Source organism: Emiliania huxleyi (genome assembly GCF_000372725.1).
Source record: "Emiliania huxleyi CCMP1516 unplaced genomic scaffold EMIHUscaffold_253, whole genome shotgun sequence".
Lineage (NCBI taxonomy): Eukaryota > Haptophyta > Isochrysidales > Noelaerhabdaceae > Emiliania > Emiliania huxleyi.
Genome location: NW_005200146.1, coordinates 95,922 through 113,966, shown reverse-complemented (window position 1 = coordinate 113,966; position 18,045 = coordinate 95,922). Strand labels below are relative to the sequence as shown.

The 18,045-nt window shown below is 63.2% G+C and overlaps 3 protein-coding genes across 3 annotated transcripts; all 3 read right to left on the bottom strand.

The window, feature by feature from the left end:
• Window positions 1-2,404: 2,404 nt before the first annotated feature.
• On the bottom strand, window positions 2,405-4,278 carry EMIHUDRAFT_443618 (glycosyltransferase, family 47). Its single transcript, XM_005777878.1, has 6 exons — window positions 3,563-4,278; window positions 3,292-3,379; window positions 3,072-3,192; window positions 2,970-3,004; window positions 2,841-2,894; window positions 2,405-2,768 (listed from the first exon to the last, which is right to left on the bottom strand). The coding sequence occupies exons 1-6, from the start codon at window positions 3,970-3,972 to the stop codon at window positions 2,481-2,483; spliced, it is 996 nt and encodes a 331-aa protein (XP_005777935.1). The 5' UTR covers window positions 3,973-4,278; the 3' UTR covers window positions 2,405-2,480.
• Window positions 4,279-4,739: 461 nt separating this feature from the next.
• EMIHUDRAFT_237621 (Hypothetical protein) lies at window positions 4,740-5,350 on the bottom strand (the record flags this gene model as incomplete). The annotated part of the gene is made up of 3 exons (XM_005777877.1): window positions 4,740-4,834; window positions 4,906-5,026; window positions 5,126-5,350. The coding sequence occupies 3 exons, from the start codon at window positions 5,348-5,350 to the stop codon at window positions 4,740-4,742; spliced, it is 441 nt and encodes a 146-aa protein (XP_005777934.1).
• A 2,154-nt stretch (window positions 5,351-7,504) lies between these two features.
• Window positions 7,505-9,892, bottom strand: EMIHUDRAFT_237619 (hypothetical protein; the record flags this gene model as incomplete). The annotated part of the gene is made up of 3 exons (XM_005777876.1): window positions 7,505-8,500; window positions 8,601-8,939; window positions 9,011-9,892. 3 exons carry the CDS (start codon window positions 9,890-9,892, stop codon window positions 7,505-7,507), a joined length of 2,217 nt encoding a protein of 738 aa, XP_005777933.1.
• Window positions 9,893-18,045: the final 8,153 nt, after the last annotated feature.

The window sequence follows — 18,045 nt, the reverse complement described above, 5'->3', positions numbered from 1 at the left end:
GGTACAGGCCGCGCCCGGTCACACACACGGCAATGCACCGCCGCACCGCTTCCATGAGAAGCATCATTGCACTAGTGCTTCTCGCATGCGACGTGGCTGCTTTGCCCACCCTCCCCGGCGCCAGCATTGACCAGAGGCCCGCGCGAGAGACCACATTCGCGCCGCTCCCGGGTCTCGCACCCACCGACGAGCGGCTGCTAGGGGGGGATGCGAACAATGCTGCACAGGCCGCCCCGTCGAGGTGCTACTTGCTGATCGCCCTTTCTTCTCTGGCGAGTAAGGTAAGGTACCTCGAGGTAAGGTAAGGTAAACTTCTCCACACACACGAGGTGGTGGGGCAAGGGGGGGCAACCCTCGCGTCTCCACGTCTAACGACAGGAGCCCCACGGCATTTAAAGTGCAAGGCCCGGTGCGCGTGGGTGAGCGGTGTGTGTGTGTGTGTGTGTGTGTGTGTGTGTGTGTGTGTGTGTGTGTGTGTGTGTGTGTGTGTGTGTGTGTGTGTGTGTGTGTGTGTGTGTGTGTGTGTGTGTGTGTGTGTGTGTGTGTGTATGTGTGTGTGTGTGTCACGTCACTGCATCCTCCGCCGGTTCCTCCCGTCGCCTCTTCTTTGTTCGAATGTTTTTCAATCCATCCTTCACGAAGCCCTCCCATGTAGCTAGCGTTCTTTGCGAATGTCTCGAAATGGCCAGCAGGCGCTGTCTGCTCGTGGTCTGTGCGGGCCGCTCGTCCTCCTCGCCCTTCTTTCGTCTTCCCGTCCCTCCCCTCCACCATGGCCTTCTCTCGGCACTTCTTTCTCCATCCGCCTTGCCCTGCCTTTTCGTATCGTGCCGTTCGCCCTCCATTCGGTGACCTCCATGGCTGTCCGCCTCCTTTTGGGTGGCGCTCTCGATACGGTTGCGTCAACCTCGACGTCGCTGTCGCCCTCCCCGTCCCCCTCGCACAGCAGCCGCAGCTGTTGACCGTCCCGATCGGGATGGGCTGCCTCAAGCCAGCAGTAGCTCACGGCGACGATGGGGAGGAGGTTGTCGACGTTGCGCCTGGTCCGGAAGAGGCTGCCCACAAGTGCGAAGAGCCCGCCGCCCTGGGCAGCTTCTATCACTCGTCTCTCGAATCCGGCCCAGTCTGGCGTGCGCTTGGCGCCGGCCTCAATCTGCCTCAGGCGGGAAGCGCTGACGAATGCCTCCTCGGGAAGGTCCTGCCGCCGCTGCAGCACGCCGCCCTTGTCAGCAAGCGCCATGAGCCACGCGAGGCTGAGAAGCCGCACGTCGCCCGCCCGGACCTTATCGCCATCACCCTCGAGCGCCGCCCAGATCGATGCGGGCTCGCGGTAGCGGGTAGCATCCTCGTGAGCCTCACAGATGGATGCCCCGCGCGGACGAGCGACGGGCTGCGGAGCGGGGGACACGGGGCGGGACACGGAGGGCGGCGCTCGTCGGCCGCGGCCGGGGATGCCACACAGCGCGCGACGCGCTTCGAAGACGACCCGAAGCGCCGGTGTCAAGATGCAAAGCCCGAGGGCACAGTAGAGAGAAAGAAACAGAGCGAGCGGCAGATCGACGAAGAGAATCATCAAGAGGACCAGCGGGAACGTACGGCGCCAGCGGAGCCACGCGCGTGGCAAACCGACTGCAGCATCGGAGCTGCCAAGCCCAAGGGCGATGGGCGGTGCGAGGACCACCACGAACAGAACAGCCCACACCGGAAAAGTGCAGATTCCGGCGCCAAGCAACGCCAGCAGCTGCAAAAGGTGCACGGCCGCAGGTCCGACGCGGCTCTGCGCGGCGCGCCGCCGCGCATTCATCCTGGCCTGTCAGGGCTGCAGGCGCAAAAGATCGACTCCACGCACGCCGTAACGGTTGCAACGGCTTACGGCCCAGCGAGGGTGAACCTTCTTTTCTAGACCGGAAGGATTGAGAGCAGCCTCGCTCTCAATCCTAGAAGTCGAAGGATTGTGAGCAGCACTCCTCGCAATCGTAGCATCTCTGTGCGATTGCTAGCACCCACGCTCGCAATCCTACATCTTCTAGGACTAAGAGCAGCTCCGCTCCCAAGGTGACTGGTGACGCCTACGACTACTACCAGCGCGCTCGCAATCCGAGCAAAGTCTAGGATTGCGAGCAGCACTGCTCGCAATCCTAGCAACATGCCTCCGATTGCGAGCAGTAGCGCTCGCAATCCTACATCTTGTAGGACTATGAGCGGCGGCGCTCACAATCGTACCCAAGATCCGAGGATTGCTAGCAGCTGCACATATTCCCTCGATTCCCTCGCCTGTATCCCCTCCGCTGCGTCGTCCCAGATTATATGCTCATCCTCTGTGCGCGTTCGTCGCTCCCTTCCCTCGTCTCCATCGTTGTCGCCTCTGAGGAGAGGTCGTAGGTGCGATGCGAAAGTGGTAAGTGCTCCCCCTCTAGCTCTACGGCTCTAGCAAGAGAGAAGAGACCGACAATAAGAGTCGCTTGTGCGCCCAATCTTTTTCTTCATGTCGACGCGTCCGCCTCTACCCTGCGGCGCAGCACCGCCATAAACGTGGCGAGCGCGTCCGCGCGCCCACTCTCGCCGAGGTAGCCCTCGCCACGGGGGCGGGAGCTTGCGAAACCGAGTCGGGTCCACAGCATCGCGGGCCAAACGCCGCACATCGCGCGGCGCATACTCGCCCGCTGCGCCCGCGAGATGCTTGCGAGGATGGTGTGCAGCCGGGGCAGGTCCGTTTCGTGCACGCGCAGCGAGCAGGAGTCCCACGGCACCACCTCTTCGAAAGGCCGCGCCTAGTACCATACCTCCAGAGGATCGAACCCAGTTTGGGTTCAGCCCCGTGGGTGGTGCGGTGGCTATTCGACGGGCCGCGCCTCGTCCGCCAGGCTGAAGACAGGTATGCAGCCGTAGAGCAGCGCCTGTGCACATGTCTCGAACCTGTCATGGACGTGTCCTGCTTGGATGTACGTGTCCGATGCAGCCGAGAGCAGCGCCGGCAGGAAGCGGTCCGAGTCCCCCTCGTTCGTGCCTAGTACCACACCTCCAGAGGATCGAACCCAGTTCAGTCCCGTGGGTGGGTGTGGCAGCGTTCGCGCCGAGGGGCGAGAGGCAGAACTCAGAGTCGGCCATCGCTGCTGGGAACCAGTCTGCTCGGCTGCTCCGGTTTGGCAGCAGGGCGTCGCTGGCGGCCGAAACCCGCCGGCTGGACGTTCTCTGCTGAGGAGCGAGGTGTGAACAGATGCTCTTCACACCTCCAGCGGTGAAAAGGCGGTGCTGCGGCGTGAAGAGCGAGGTGTGAACAGCGGCTCTTCACACCTCATGCGCCGAATCGATCAGCACGAATCGCTCGCGTGCGTGGTGATGGCGAAAGACGTCGCCGCGCGGGCCGCCCTTTGGGATGCGCCTGTTCAGTGTTGTTCGTCGAGTTTTGCGGGGAGATGTGGGGAGATGCGGGGAGGTGTGGGGAGATGCGGGGAGATGTGGGGAGATGCGGGGAGATGTGGGGAGATGTGGCGAGATGTGGCGAGATGTGGGAGATGTGGGGGGATGTGGGGAGATGTGGCGAGATGTGGCGAGATATGGGCGCCCGGCGAAGAAGAGCTCTATGCGGCGCGGCGCGGAGAGCCACGCGCCGCTTGCGGCGGCCGAGGCGCACGCTCCCTCACGGGATGACCTCTGCGCGGGCATTCGGCCGTCGTACCACGGCGAGTGGCGTCGCAGCGCCGCGAGGCGCGCCTTCGGTGGCAGCCGGTGCAGCCCACAGAAAGGACCGCACTCATGCATCTCGTGCGAAGGCAGCCGGACATCGAGGCCCGGCGCAAAGACATTCCAACGGCCAGGGTCGCCGTTGTACGTGACGAAGCCGAGGCTCCTCCGCGAGGGGGAGCTGAACGGCATCGCCGCGCCCGGGAGGCCGTTCGCAGTGTCGGGCACACCGGTAAAGACGGCGCGATTCCGCTTCCACATGCAGTCGCCCGGCCCGTGGTCGCACGGCATGAGGATGAGGTGCCTGCGTGACGTCGCGTTCCAGTACGGGTAGGCGGCGGCCACCTTGTTGAGCAGGGTGGCGACGCGCTCCGAAGACTTTGTGGCCGAGCGGTAGTTCGAGAGGAAAAAGAAGTCGGCGCATGCACCGTCGGTGACACGGTACTCAGACTTGCGCAGCGCGAGCCACAGCCAGTTAAGTCGCGCCGAGTCGGCCGCCTGCCACGGCGGCGTGCCGATGCACTCAGGGTAGAGGTAGAGCCGCGGCCGCGGCAAGCTGGCGCAGTCCTGCTTCGGCGCTGCTCTCACAGAGCACGGCATGGTCGGCGGGCGCATTTTTTTGCAACACACTTCTCAGGAAGAAATATCACCGCGCTGCCTGCCCGCGCGCGATACACACAGGAGTCAACCCACGTCTCTCACCGAAGAGGCCCGACACCGGCACCAAAGAAAGTGACAAATCAAACAAAGTGAACAGAGGCACAGTCACGCGGGCTAACTCGAACGGGAGCACAGTGCTCGTTTCCCTACCTAACTAACTGAAGTACGGAACCCCGACTCCCACCGGGAGGAGAAAGCCGAGGAAGGGAGGTGGAGAGAGAGAGACAGAGAGAGACAGGCTCTCGAGCGCGCGGGGTGTGGGCGGGCGCGGCGCGGGGACGTCAGCACGGCACACGGGCCGCCCGGCGCAGAGCGGCGCACGCGCGGCACGCACAGTCACACGCAGGCAGTCCGCCGGGAAGGTGTGTGACGCGGCTCAGTCAAGGCGGCGGCCACTCTCACGGCTCGGCCGGCTTTCGCCAGAGCGCCTTGACCGACTCGGTCAGCCCCGGGCCGCGCAGGTTGAGGTTGAGAAGGCCAAGGAAGGTTAGGCCTGGGCAGGGTGCTCGCACAATCAGTGAGTGCGCACACAAAACCGAAAGGACGCGTACTGAGGACGGGCACGGGTGAGAGTGCCTGTCACGGGCACGAGCGCCATGCGCAGCGCGGTGTCAAACCACTTGGCCTTGGTGATCCAGTGTGCGTAGTCGGAGATGATCATGTTGGCATTGCAGTGGGCGTGCACCTGCAGCAGTAGGAGACGTGCCCGCTCACGGCGCGGGCTCACAGTGGCCCCTGCAGCCTCGCAAGGTCGCAGCGAGCGAGCAGTGTGCATGGCTCGCACCGGGATGAGGACACCCATCGCCAAGTCCAGTGGCATCGCCAGCATCGATGGTGAAAGCACGAGCGCGACGGGGCACATGTACATGTAAACGATCGGCATAAACATGCGGTGGTTGATGTGTGTCGCCCACGTGTTGTGGTCGGGGGCGAGCCACTCGGGATTGTGTGCTCCGCCGGCGCGCGGCGCGGACGCCCTGAAGCAGCGCGCGTGGACTCGACCGAGCATTCGTGTTACGTCCCGCGCCACCCTTGAGTGAAGGGTGCCCATGAGGTATCGAGCGAAAAGAATTTTAGCGAAGAATTATTAGCTCACTCCCTCGCAGATAGGAAGAGGCAGACTCCCTAGGGTGGGCGACGGATAGCGCACCACACACCTCTCCTTAAAATCCCTGTGTGGTGGCGGCGTGCCGTCCTCCCATCCCTCCCTTGGGTTGTCTGTTTTCTTTCTTTCTTTTACTCCCTCGCACAACACTGGGCACGGGACTGGCTCGCACTGGCACTAACACAGGTACACCACGGGAGCCGCCTAAGCGACTCCTGCGAGAGTGGCGAGGCACTTAGCTCCGTGCACCCGCCCACCCCCGCCACAGGCAAGCTCATTCACAACCTGCTCTGCGAAAAGAATTTTAAACCGCCTCGCGCGACTAGGCACGGGACTGGCGCGCACTGGCACTAACACAGGTACACCACGGGAGCCGCCTAAGCGACTCCTGCGAGGACGGCGAGAAAGCATTTTTTATTTCGTGGTACGTAGAATTTTCTCCGAAGCTAACACAGCTCACAGGCACGGGACCAGGGGACTGTCCAAGATCCTGCTCGTGCAGGTGGGGACCCTGTCCTTCTCGCACCCTCTTTGGATTTATTTTAGGCACGGGACTGGCGCGCACTCCTGGGGTCCTGGCACTAACACACAGGTACACACCATGTAATACAGGTGCCGGCTTCGGTTTCGCAACAGCTTCGTTTTCACAACACGGCCACCTCGAGCCGCCGCGCCGTCGTGCAAATCGTGCCCGAGCCGTCCACATTTGACAATGTGCCCGAAGCGCAGGGAGTCGAATGGGTGCCGCACTGCAAGCGAGCACTGCGGCGATGCGCCACGGCGGCGAAGCATGTCTGGACTTCAAGGACAGCGCTTCTCCGCTGCTCGAGGCTTGCGGCAAGGTCCAGGCCGACCACACGGAGCACCCGAGGCAGCTGGCGTGGCCTCACTCATCACATGGCCTGAGAGAGCCCGCGCCGTGAGTTCGACGCGGTCGGGAGGCCTTGCAGAGTGGCCAGCGAGGTGGCGATCGCTGTACTTCATGGCGCCCTCAGAGTGGGGCTGGCTGACATGTGACAAGCCAGAGGTCGATACTCTGGACGACCCATAGGATGCCACGAATGCCTGAAGGAGAGGGAGGCGAGGCCAGAGGCAGACTCAGCTGCTCTCGGGTGATCTCGCTTTGGTGGCTGAAGGACCCGATGGTCCTGTCACGTTCGTGTTCCGCGCGAGTCGTGGGGGTAGATAAGATTGCGGGGGGGGGTCGAGTCAACGCTTCCTTGTAGTTCAGCGGACCGCCAGAGGGGTCGCATGGCTGAGAGAGGCAGAGGTAGCAGGCGGGTGGTGCTGGTGGGACTGGCGCTAAACGATCTTCACGATGGTGTGGTGCGACGGTGTGTGGTGAGAGGCAGGGCGGTAGAGACGATGCGCGGAGAGAAGACAGTGAGTAAGTGCGGCGGAATGTGAAAACGAGAGCGTGCACGTGAAAGTGCTTGCCACGGACCAAAATCTCTACCAACAAGAGTGGAGCGACGGCATTAAATATTCTGTAAAAAGGGCGAGGCGGATGGAGAAAGAAGTGCCGAGAAGGCCATGGTGGAGGGGAGGGACGGGAGGACGAAAGAAGGGCGAGGAGGACGAGCGGCCCGCACAGACCGCGAGCAGACAGCGCCTGCTGGCCATTTCGAGACATTCGCAAAGAACGCTAGCTACATGGGAGGGCTTCGTGAAGGATGGATTGAAACACATATCATTCGAACAAAGAAGAGGCGACGGGAGGAACCGGCGGAGGATGCAGTGACGTGAGACACACACACACACACACACACACACACACACACACACACACACACACACACACACACACACACACACACACACACACACACACACACACACCACCGCTCACCCACGCGCACTGGGCCTTGCAGTTGCACTTTGAATGCCGTGGGGCTCCTGTCGTCAGACGTGGAGACGCGAGGGTTGCCCCCCCTTGCCCCACCACCTCGTGTGTGTGGAGAAGTTTGCCTTACCTTTCCTTACCTTCTGTAAAAAATATTCTCGCCCCCCCTTTTGCCCTTGCGCCTTGGCCTTGCGCCTTGGAGCTTGGTTGCCCTCTCATATTATGATGACTCGGCCGCTCTCTTCCACACGGCGCCAGCCTCGCCCCCACGCGCGCACGAGCGAGGTCGACATGGGAAGCAAGCTAACCTGCATCACCGCTAGCGCATGCCCCAGCTGCGGCCCGTGCTTCGTCTCGAGCGCCTCTAGTAGTGCCGCCTGGCCCGTGAGACCGATCGGATTCCACATGGCGGTCACGCGAAATCCCTGACCCGCGGCCGGGAGGGCAGCCGCGACAGCCATCGCGCCCTCGTCACCCACGTCGCAGAACGTCAAGACCAGCGCATGGGACGGCTTGCCCGTCGCCAGCGCCGTAGCTAGCGCCGCGGCTCCCTCATCTCCAATAGGCGTGAAACCGACGGCGAGTGTCTGCAGAGTCGGCGCCACGCCGCGATGAAACACGCCGCAGAGCGCGCCGACGCCGCGCGCGCCGTAGCGGTTTGACGCTACGATGAGGGACTCAAGCGCCGGGAGCGCGCCATCCTCGAGCCCTGCTGCAAGCTCCGCCACGCCCTCGTCGTCGAGGCGCGCCCCTCCTAAGCCGAGGTACCGGAGGCTCTCGCAATAGTTCAGCGCCTCCGCCAACAGCGCCGGGCTAGTCCACGCGTCGCCACGCACGATCGGCAAACCCCTGTAGTCGAGCTTCTCGACGGTGCCCAGCACTGCCTTCGCCGTCTTCTCGTAGAGCGTCAGCACGGTCGACGAGTCCGCGCCGTTGGTGAAGCGGCAAGCGGCGAGCAGCTTCGCCATGCGCTCCGGAGTCGCGGGGAGCCGCCGCTGAGCGCCGCCGTCGTCGCTGGCGACGTCGATGACGAGCTTCCACTTGGCAAAGCCCAAACAGGCGGGCTTTGCGCCCAGCTCTGCGGAGCACCGCTCGAATGTCGTCCAGCCGCGAGCGTCGTAGGTCCGGCTTCGGTCAAAGCCGGCGGGCAGCTCGTCGGGCAGCTGCGTGAGCAGCACGACAGTGACCGAGGCGTGCGTGTACCAGAGGTCCTAATGCAGAATGCAAAACCAATGTGCCGTGAGAGCGGTGCATGTTGTGGTATGGCGCTAACCTATCAGGGGAAGGGGCGAGGGGTCGGCGTGTGCTCACCATCGTGTTCTCCAGCATGCGACCGAAGGCGGCCTTCTCCTCGCCCGACCGGCTCTCCTCGTACGCGCGCCGCTCGGCGACCATCCGCTCTCCGCCCTCCATTTCTCTCAGCTCTCCGCTCCCCCTCAAGGTCAGCGCCCCGTCCGGCAGCGCCTCGTACTGATGCCTGGCCGTATGACTGTCGCGGCGTGGGAGATCCAACAGACTGTTACCCCGCGATAGTCGGCCGCGGAGGAGCGCCTGTATCTTCACGGCTGCTGCCTCCACAGCCGCCGACATCCACTCCCGCCACTGCGCCGGGTCCTTCTGGTAGCCCGAGCACCAGTCCAGAAACACGCCCTGCGCGAGCCAGGAAGGCAGTGGCGGTGAGGAAGGGAGTGGCGATAGGCAAGGCGCGGGAGGCAGCTCACCATGTCCGAGAAGCCGTACTCGCGGCACGCGCCGAGCAGGCCGCGCCCGCCGTAGAGGCCCCGCAGCTTGCGGCAGAGCAGCTGGAGCTGGCGGCCCTCTCGATCCGGATGCGCCGCCTCGAGCCAGCAGTAGGAGACGGAGACGATGGGAAGCAGCCCGTCGGGGTTGCGCTTGCGGCCGAAAAAGCCCATGAAAAACCCGAGAAAGGATGAGGGGGAGGGCTCCTTGATGAAGCGCTCAAAGGCCTCCCCAGAGCCGGCGGAGTTGAAGCCGAGCCTGGCGCTTTGCTCGATCCGCCTCAGCTGAGCAGAGCTTAAGAACGCCTCCTCTGGAAGGTCCTGCCGCCGCGGGAGCACGCCGCCCCGCTCTGCCAGCGCCAAGAGCCAGTTCAGACTGATCAGCCGCACATCTCCCGGCCGGACCATGTCGCCGTCGCCCTCGAGGGCAGCCCAGATGGAGGCGTGCTCGTGGTAGCGGGCGCCGTCGTTGGAATTTGCGCGCGACCGTTCACGAGCGTGAAGACCGGACTCGGCGTCGGGGGACGTCAGCTGGCGGTAGGGAAGCCGTGAGGCGTGGCAGCGGCTGTAGACGGCGAGGATGAGGGGGTTTCGGAGGAACAGAAGCTCGAAGAGTGCTATCACTAAGAAAAATAAGACGGCGATTGGCAGGTCGACAAAGAGCATCGTCGGAATCAGGTATGGAAGGCGACGCCAGGCGAGGAGGGCGGGAGGGATGCCGACAGCGCTGTCGGAGCTGCAGAGGCCGAGCGCGATCATTGGCGAGAAAGCGAGAACGGCGAACGGAAAGACAGTCAATAAAATTGCTGGCCAGACCAGGACGGATACGAGGGCAACGCACGAGCGCAGCAGTCGGGTGGCCATCGTAGAGTTCGGCAAAAGGCGGCGGAGTTTTGGACGAGCTTCGCCGCCACAGGCGAAAAGAATTTTACAACGAAAGCTGCTTTGCTTTCGCCCGCGTTTTACGACAAGTTTCGGTTTATCATAGCCGCCGAACTTTACCTCGCTGTTTCTTTATAGGCGTCTCGCAGCTGCGTATTCTTGTATTCTCGTGTTATCGTCGCGTAGTACGGGGCGGTGCGTATTCTCGTATCACTAGCTGGTGTCGTGTCCACTAGCTCCGAGTAGAGGGGGTGCGGTCTGCTGCTAGGGGGGCCCAAGGAAGCGCGAGGGAAAAATTCCGCCGCTGAGGGAAACCCGGAGCGCTGCCGTACGCCCTCGGAGACCCGTGTTATGGCCCTGCGACCGCGCACCCCCCCACGGTCGAGGAAGAGGGCAGCGTCCTGCAGTTAAGGGGAAACCTGGTACGCGGGGCTAACCCTCGGAGACGTGTTATGGCCCTGCGACCGCGCACCCCCGGGGCTAGGGCTCTCTAGCCCGTAACCCGATGCCGAGCGTCCGGCCAACTGGGTGCGCTTCTTAGCTCCCCGGTCCTGGACGTGAGGTTAATGACCGCACTCCAAGTGCTCCAAGTGCTCCAAAAGCCTTTCGCACACGCACGATTCACACGACAGACAAGGCGCAGGCGACGGCTTCCTTAGAAGCCGTCGCCCTCGCCATAAAGGAAGTCGTCCTCAGGCAGATGATCGAATCCGCCAACACCGTAGTGCTCGCCGACACAACCAAAAAACAACTCTCACAACCATCATCCCCATCATCGAAAAGAATTTTAGCATCAGCGGCGGTGGAGGGGCCGACGTGACGATCGTAACGCTCTCTGAGTTTGGCCGCACCATCTCCTCCATCCATCCAACGGCCGCGGCACCGACCACGCGTGGGGGCGGCACCATCTGATGTACTGGGCTGGGTTTTTAGGCATTGTGGGGTTGGCACTCCCATCGACCCTCATGACCTCCTGCGGTCTCTGAGATGGACACCAGTGGGTGTGGGGCCACAGCCAGGATACACTCGAAGGCTGGGTAAGCAGTAGAGGTCGATACTCGACGCGTCCCACATGGTCTGTGTCGCTGTCGGCACGCTGTCGACAGGACGTCGAGCGACACCGGTGGCAGTGCCACCCAGGAGTGGTCGGGCGGTCTCCCGTCATGAGAGAGCCACCATGTGATCCGTATGATGGTTCCTGACAACCGCCTCAGTCAACTTTCGTCACAGTTCCCGCTCTGAGAGGAGCTGAGGGTCAGTTCGACAGCTGGAGCTGTGTCGCCGGCGTGCGGCGGCCTGCCTCCGGAGGTGCCTCTGAGGTGGACATTTCTTGGTCACCGTGAGAGAACGCGTTCGAATTTTTACTCCGGAACTTCAACTGAGCACGCGCACCGGCCAGGGCTACAATAGTGCCAGTGAGGCGGAGGCGCGAGTCGGAAGGCCGCGACCGTCAAGTGTTTTCGTCATTTTCCTACAATCGCTGTGAACCCAGCCACGTACGGCGGGGCGATATGTGTCCTGGCTGGCCAAAGTGACGGGCGGCGGCGCGAATGCAGCTGACCGCCAGGCGTTTCTGTGGAATTCTGATCTAGTGCCAGTGCGCGCCAGTCCCGTGCCATGCGGAATCGACCCTATCCAGTGCTCAATTCCTCATGAGGGAGTTTTGTTGTACGTACTTTTAGCTTACTTACTGGCTGGGAAAGGGAGAGGGGGTTGTGTTCTCTAGGTCCCTAACTAAGGGCCCTACGCGCGGCGTGAGAGCTCGGAAGCGAGCTTTGCACGGCGATCAAGGATGGCGCGGTTCACCCCCCCCTAACCGGCGGCCCGCCATGTGCCCCGGCCGGTTGGCAGGCCGACGGGACGGACGAGGGCACACGACAGTCACAGAAAAAACTAAAGAACATATAAAAATTCTGATTGAACCGACAAGCCGGTCAAGCCTCTGCCCTCTCCTCTCACACCAGCATGAATCCATGAACCCATCCGCATCCCTCTGGTTTTGGGTGTTTTGCACAGTGTTTTCTCTTTGGATGACGCCGTCTTTCTTATTCTTTGAGTCGTGCCACCGCGCAGAGGAGTTTGTAACCTCATCTCCCGACATTCCCTCGGAAATGCCCGCTTGTTCACACCCCCATAGGGCCTATTAGGCTATGGGATAGGGCGATAAGGGGGGTCTCACTCCCCCGCTGGTCAGAACGCCAGGTTTGCGCCTTGTTGACGTGTTTGAGTATGTGCGTGTGGAGTGTGTGTGTTTTGTGCGGGTCGGCGCAGCCAGGGCGGGGGTTGGTGTGTCGGTCAAGAAATTTACCTTACCGCTTACCCCCTAGAGACGTGCCTTCTCGCACCTCCAGCCGCCGCCCTCCTTCGCAGCCCGTCTCGCCGTAGTCCTGCTGGACCGTCAGCACGGGCGCGAGGCGCGAGTTGATCTCCTCGACGCTCATCTCCCGGAACCGGCTCGCGGCGCGTTGCAGCGCCGAGGCGGTGGGGAACTGGACGTCGCCCCACTTCGGCGTGGGCGTCTCGTTGAAGGTGACGCCCTCCGACCAGCTCTTCATGTCGTGCATCCAGTCCACGTTCCGCCCCGCCTGGTTCTTCGCCACGATGAGCCCGTCCCTCGCCACCTCGACGAACGCGTCGGCGTCGGGATGCGTCGTCAACATCCACTCGCGAATGAAGCGGAAGACGCAGTCCAGCGCGGCCGTCGTGGCCCTGCCCTCTTGCCCCGCCACCTCCTGCATGCAGCCTTGGTACTCCTCGGCAGCGCGGGCGGTAGGCTGGTCGCGAGGGGGCGCGGGGAAGCGCGCCGCAGCCTTGTGGCGCTCGTACTTGCCGTTGACGCGCTGCACCCAGCTCGCAAATGTCACCTACCCCACACAGCCGGCCCTCGCGCGGGCACGCACCCCGCGCCGATCTCGCGCCGATCTCGCGTCCGATCTCGCGGGATCTCGCCTCCCGCACGGCGACGCCCTCGAGCAGCGGCGACGGCGGCCGCCGCAGCAGCGCCGCCGGCGCGGGGCGGAAGAAGAAGGTCGCAGCCACCCGCGCGGCAGAGGCGTGCGCGCTGGGCTCGGCGACCACTCGGTGGCGGGCGGCGCGGTAGCGCCCTCCGGTGATGCGGTCGAGCAGCGCGCCCACCTACGTGATGGAGTGCGACCACTGCTTATCAGGTCCGGAGCTCCACGCATGCTCTTGAGTCTCCTAATGATCCCTAGCTCTCGCCGAAGGCTGAAGAAAAATCGCACCGTACTCCGATCTCACACACCGAAAGGTGAGCAATGAGGCGAGCGACTGTGAGAGATCGGTGTGAGGCTGCGGATAGGACGTTGACTGCTTAGGATGTGACTGCCAGCCCTCTGCCGAGATCGGACACCCCCCGCCTGGGGTGTGTGGCAGCCCAGCTGGCTGAGTCTGTTGTGTCATGTGTGTCTGTGTGTCTCTGTGTGTCGCTCGCGCGTGTCGTCGTCTTCTGACCCGCGTCCCCACCCCCACACCGCGTTGGTGTCCAGTCCCTGACTGTTCTTCGCCTTTCTATCAATCAATCCTCGTGTGCAACGCCCCCGTGTGTGCTCCGCGCGTGCGTGTGAGAGAGCCCGCATCTAGAGCCCCCCACCAGCACCGTCGCCACGCCGTGCCCGTGCTCCGGCACCTGTTCGCAGCTAGTGGTGTGAAGAGGCGCTGTTCACACCACGCAGTGCCCGTGCTCCGGCACCTGTTCGCAGCTAGTGGTGTGAAGAGGCGCTGTTCACACCACGCCGTGTCCGTGCTCCGGCACCGGCTCCCACGCCGCCGCCGCCCCGCCCGCCGCGCCCCCGACCATGCACTCGAGCCCCAGCCCGCCTACGTGCTAGACACGTGTTCCCCTTCCTCCAAAGTATCGAACCCAATGTGTGGGTTCGTTCCCGTGGGTGGTGTGGTAGCAACGTTGTGCGGAGTCTTCAGAGCGCCGCGTGAGTACACGGGCTGCGAATACAATGCAAGCCCATGCTGTCCTTTGCACCTGGTGCTACAGAGGGCTGCCAACTCCTTCTCTCCCCGCGGGAGGGAGCCCACATCTCCCCAGATCTCCCCAGATCTCCCCAGATCTCCCCATATCGCGGGAGGGAGCCCATCGCGGAAGAGAAGCCGTGGGCTGAATGCAATGTGCACACACAGCTGGCGGAGGCGGAAGTCGGCTGAGTCCGTGTCAGCTCGAGCGCAAGTTGGAATGCAGCAATGCGGTTCTAGATCAGCCCGCCCGGCTGCCGGCTATCTCCCCATATCTCCCCCTATCTCCCCGTATGGCGCTTCTAGGCCAGCCCGCCCGGCTGCCGGCTATCTCCCCATATCTCCCCCTATCTCCCCGTATGGCGCTTCTAGGCCAGCCCGCCCGGCTGCCGGCTATCTCCCCATATCTCCCCCTATCTCCCCATATGGCGCTTCTAGGCCAGCCCGCCCGGCTGCCGGCCGGGCGCGTCGTGGAGGACGAGCCTACGCGTCCCATACCTCCAGAGTCTCGAACCCAGTGTGTGGGTTCAGTCCCGTGGGTGGTGGGGTAGCAACGGTGAGCCAACGTGCTGCATACACCGACATGCGGGGGCGGGGAGGACGGTCTTGTGCGGTGTAGTCGGAGCACCGCGCGAGTAGGCGCGACACAAGTACGGCCGGATACGGCGGAGTGCGAGTGCCGGCGCGAGAGTGGGTTGGAGCACAAGAGCCTGTCTTCCGCTTCTAGGAGGACGCGCGAGAGGAGGGAGGGGTCGGAGTGCACCTGAGGGGGGCGCGAGGGCAACTCATCGCTGTACTCGCCGCTCTACCCCCCCTCACATGTACATGTGCTATGGGGCCCGAGTATTGGTGACGTCCCTATTCACAGCAGTGTGAAGGTAGGGGCTCCTGGATGTCTTCTCTCCGCGTGTTTCTTTTCCCCAGGGGGAGTGTGCGTAACCCCCAGTATGGACTGGTGGTGCGCAGACGCACTCTACTGCTGAGGAGTGTGTGTGTGTGTGTGTCTGGAGGGGGGGTTCACACCATGTGGTGGGGTCCCACCCCCAGAGTGGGTTCTGTTTCCAGGAGCTCTGTTCCTGGAGCGCGCGCGCGTCCCAGTATGGGTTGCAGTATGGAGTGGTGCCGCGTGACGGAATCGCCATCTCCTTATGTCATCCGCCCTTGGGGAGGGAGGGGGTGAGTACTGATCACGCAGCTGTACCCCCCCTCCCCCCCATCTGTGCACGGTGTAACCCATCCTTTGGCAGGGCCGGCCTCACATCTCCCCATATCTCCCCATATCTCCCCAATATCTCCCCATATCTCCCCGCAGGGCTGGCCTCACCGGCAGCATCACCCGCCTTCCGTCTGCGGTCGTGGCGTGCGGCGGCGCAGCCTCGGGGCAGTAGCGCTTGAGGTGCCACTGCGAGTGGTCCGCCAAAGGGCCAAAGCACGCCTAAAGAGGGACGCACGATTGGCTTCACCACTCGTTCCTAGGGGTTTCCCCTCCCACAGCGCACGGGGTAAGGTAAGGTAAGGTAAGGTACACTTCTCCACACACACACGAGGTGGTGGGGCAAGGGCCAGGCAACCCTCGCGTCTCCACGTCTAACGACAGGAGCCCCACGGCATTCAAAGTGCAAGGCCTGGTGCGCGTGGGTGAGCGGTGTGTGTGTGTGTGTGTGTGTGTGTGTGTGTGTGTGTGTGTGTGTGTGTGTGTGTGTGTGCACAGGGCCAAAGGACGCCTCGAACCAGCCGGCGGGCAACTGCATCTGACGCTCGAGAGCGGCGAAGAGAGAGCGGGCAGCCGCCGAGGCCTCGGAGGTTGATCAATGGAGAGTGAATGAAGAGTCAGTTTACAAAGAGTTGATGGTGGTTGCGTGCTGTGTGTCCAGCAGTCCGGACCCGGTGCTACGGCCGGTGACAGTGTGCCTCGTGTCGGCTCCCGAGCCAATCGTGTGCAGCGTGTGTGTGTGTGCGTGTGGGCCCGTCCTCCATGCTTGGAGGTGTGTAAGACTGACTGACTGACTGGTGGTGGTTGAAGGTGGAGAGTTTGAGTCAGCCAGTCAGGCCAGTGTGTGTGCGTGTGACACGCGTCAGCACGGACGACGGGGCACACGCGCACTCGCGGAGCACACACGGGGGCATGGCACACGAGGCGGTGTGTGCGATCTCAGGGAGAGGCGTCACCGCAGACAGAAGTGCAATCGTCGCCGGCTCAAACTCGGGCACGCCGTCCACGCCGTAGCTGTCGCCGTTGCTAAAGACGAAGCCCTCGCGGCACGCGTTGTAGCTGCTCAGCGCGCCAGCCCGGTGCGAGCCGCTCGCGTTTGCGGAATCGGTGGTGCGCCCCCTACGTGCTGAACACGCGCCGGCATCGGGGCGGGGAGGCGGTCTTGTGCAGAGTCTTCAGAGCGCCGCGTGAAGACGAGGGAGCGAAGACACAGCTGAACCCGTGTCCTCTCGAGCGCAAGTTGGAATGCAAGAATACGCATTCCGCTTCTAGGCTGTCGTGCCCGAGCGGCGGCGGCCCTGCCTCCAATCCATCAAAGGCGAGACGCGCCGCCGCAAAGGCTCTCGCTGCGGCCTCCGACGCGGCAGCACTCACCGGAAGCGAGGCGAAGCCTCGGCACTCGAGGTCGGTGGCGGCGAGGTCCGCGAAGGCAGCGGCGTCGGCGGCGTCGGCGGCGGCGGCGGTGGCAGTGACAGTGGCGTCGGTGGCGGCGTCTGCGTCAGGTGCGGCGGCGGCGGCACTGTCTGTGTCGTCGTGCTGCGGCGAGAGCAGTGCCGCGGCGAGTTCTCCGCTGAAGCGGCCAATGCATCCTCCCGGCGCGTCAAAGCATGGCGGGCCTGGCGCACTCCACTGCTGCGCACCCGCGGGCAGCGCACTCTGCAGGTACGACTGCATGCATTCCGCGCACGCGACGTGGCCGCAGCCGGCGGCGGCGCTGCTTGGTCCGGCGGAGCCTGGCGGGAGAGCAGCGGAGAAGAGCGCGCTCTGCGGCTGCGGGTCGAGGCATATCAAGCAGTATGTGTCATTCGACTCCACTCCGAGGCGGGCCTTGCCGCCACGAGCTTTGGGCATCGACTTCTGCGCTGGAGCTGGCGAGCTGCCACGCCTGCTATTCACAGCACAAGCCCTCGCCGGGGGCTCGAGCATGCGCAGCGAAAAGCCAGACGGATCCCCCCCTGTGAAAAAGAGAGGCGTGGTCTGTACTCACCAGGCGCTGGAGACGGCAACAGCACTGAAAAAGAAGTTTGGTGTGGTTTGGTGTCATGTTGTGTGTGCCTTCGCTTGTTCCTATTAACAACGAAGTCTAGCTCAAAAAAGAAGTTAAGAAAAGGAATTTTACAAAAAGGCGGTCGCACGACACGATTCCCCTTCCCCTTCAAGGGCGAGGACACGCGCAGGGGCCGCACCTCTAGCGAAGCCCACAGAGTGGGAGACTCCTATCACCGCCCTGCCACCCACGTGAGCCTTTTGGCCGCCTCTGTCAGTGTGCCCGTGGTAGTGAGAGACTGCTGGTGAGAAGCCGGAGGAAGGTCGCTAGTCGAGAGAGATCGCCAGTGGAATAGGGAGTCCACCGTGCTGCGAGCCTGTCGCTGTCCCTTGTCAGGAGCAGGAGAACTAGGAGAGCGCAACCAGTAGGAGGCCCGCGCCTGCCCCCGTGCCGCCGGGTGCAACCTGTCCTATACGAGAGAGGAACCCCTGGGACCTACTATTGTGCGAGCTACTCTAGGCCTTCGAAAATTCTTTTGCGAGAGCCTTTTGTTGTGAAATTCTTTTTCAGTCCGCCTCGGCCTCCCGCTCGATGTTGCCTGCCAGGCGGTGGAGGCGGGCAAGAAGGCGCCAAACGGCAAGCCGCACGAAGAACTCGGCGATGCCGCAATGGTCAACCCGCGTGCGAAGCACGCGACACGACACAAATACCTGCTCAAACGACTCGTCAAGACCCTTCGCTCGGCGTGGGGCATGCTCATCGAGATGGAGCCGACTGCACACCTCAGTTACAGTAACCCAAAACAACCTGACGTGGCGGCGGCGAACATCGGCAAAGGGCATGTGCGCCTCGTTGGCGACTTGAAACTGACGAGCTCGCTTGCGTGCAAGGGTGGCGATCGGCTCGGCTGGAAGGGGGCTTTTGTCGCCTTCGGCAACACCGAGCGGGCGC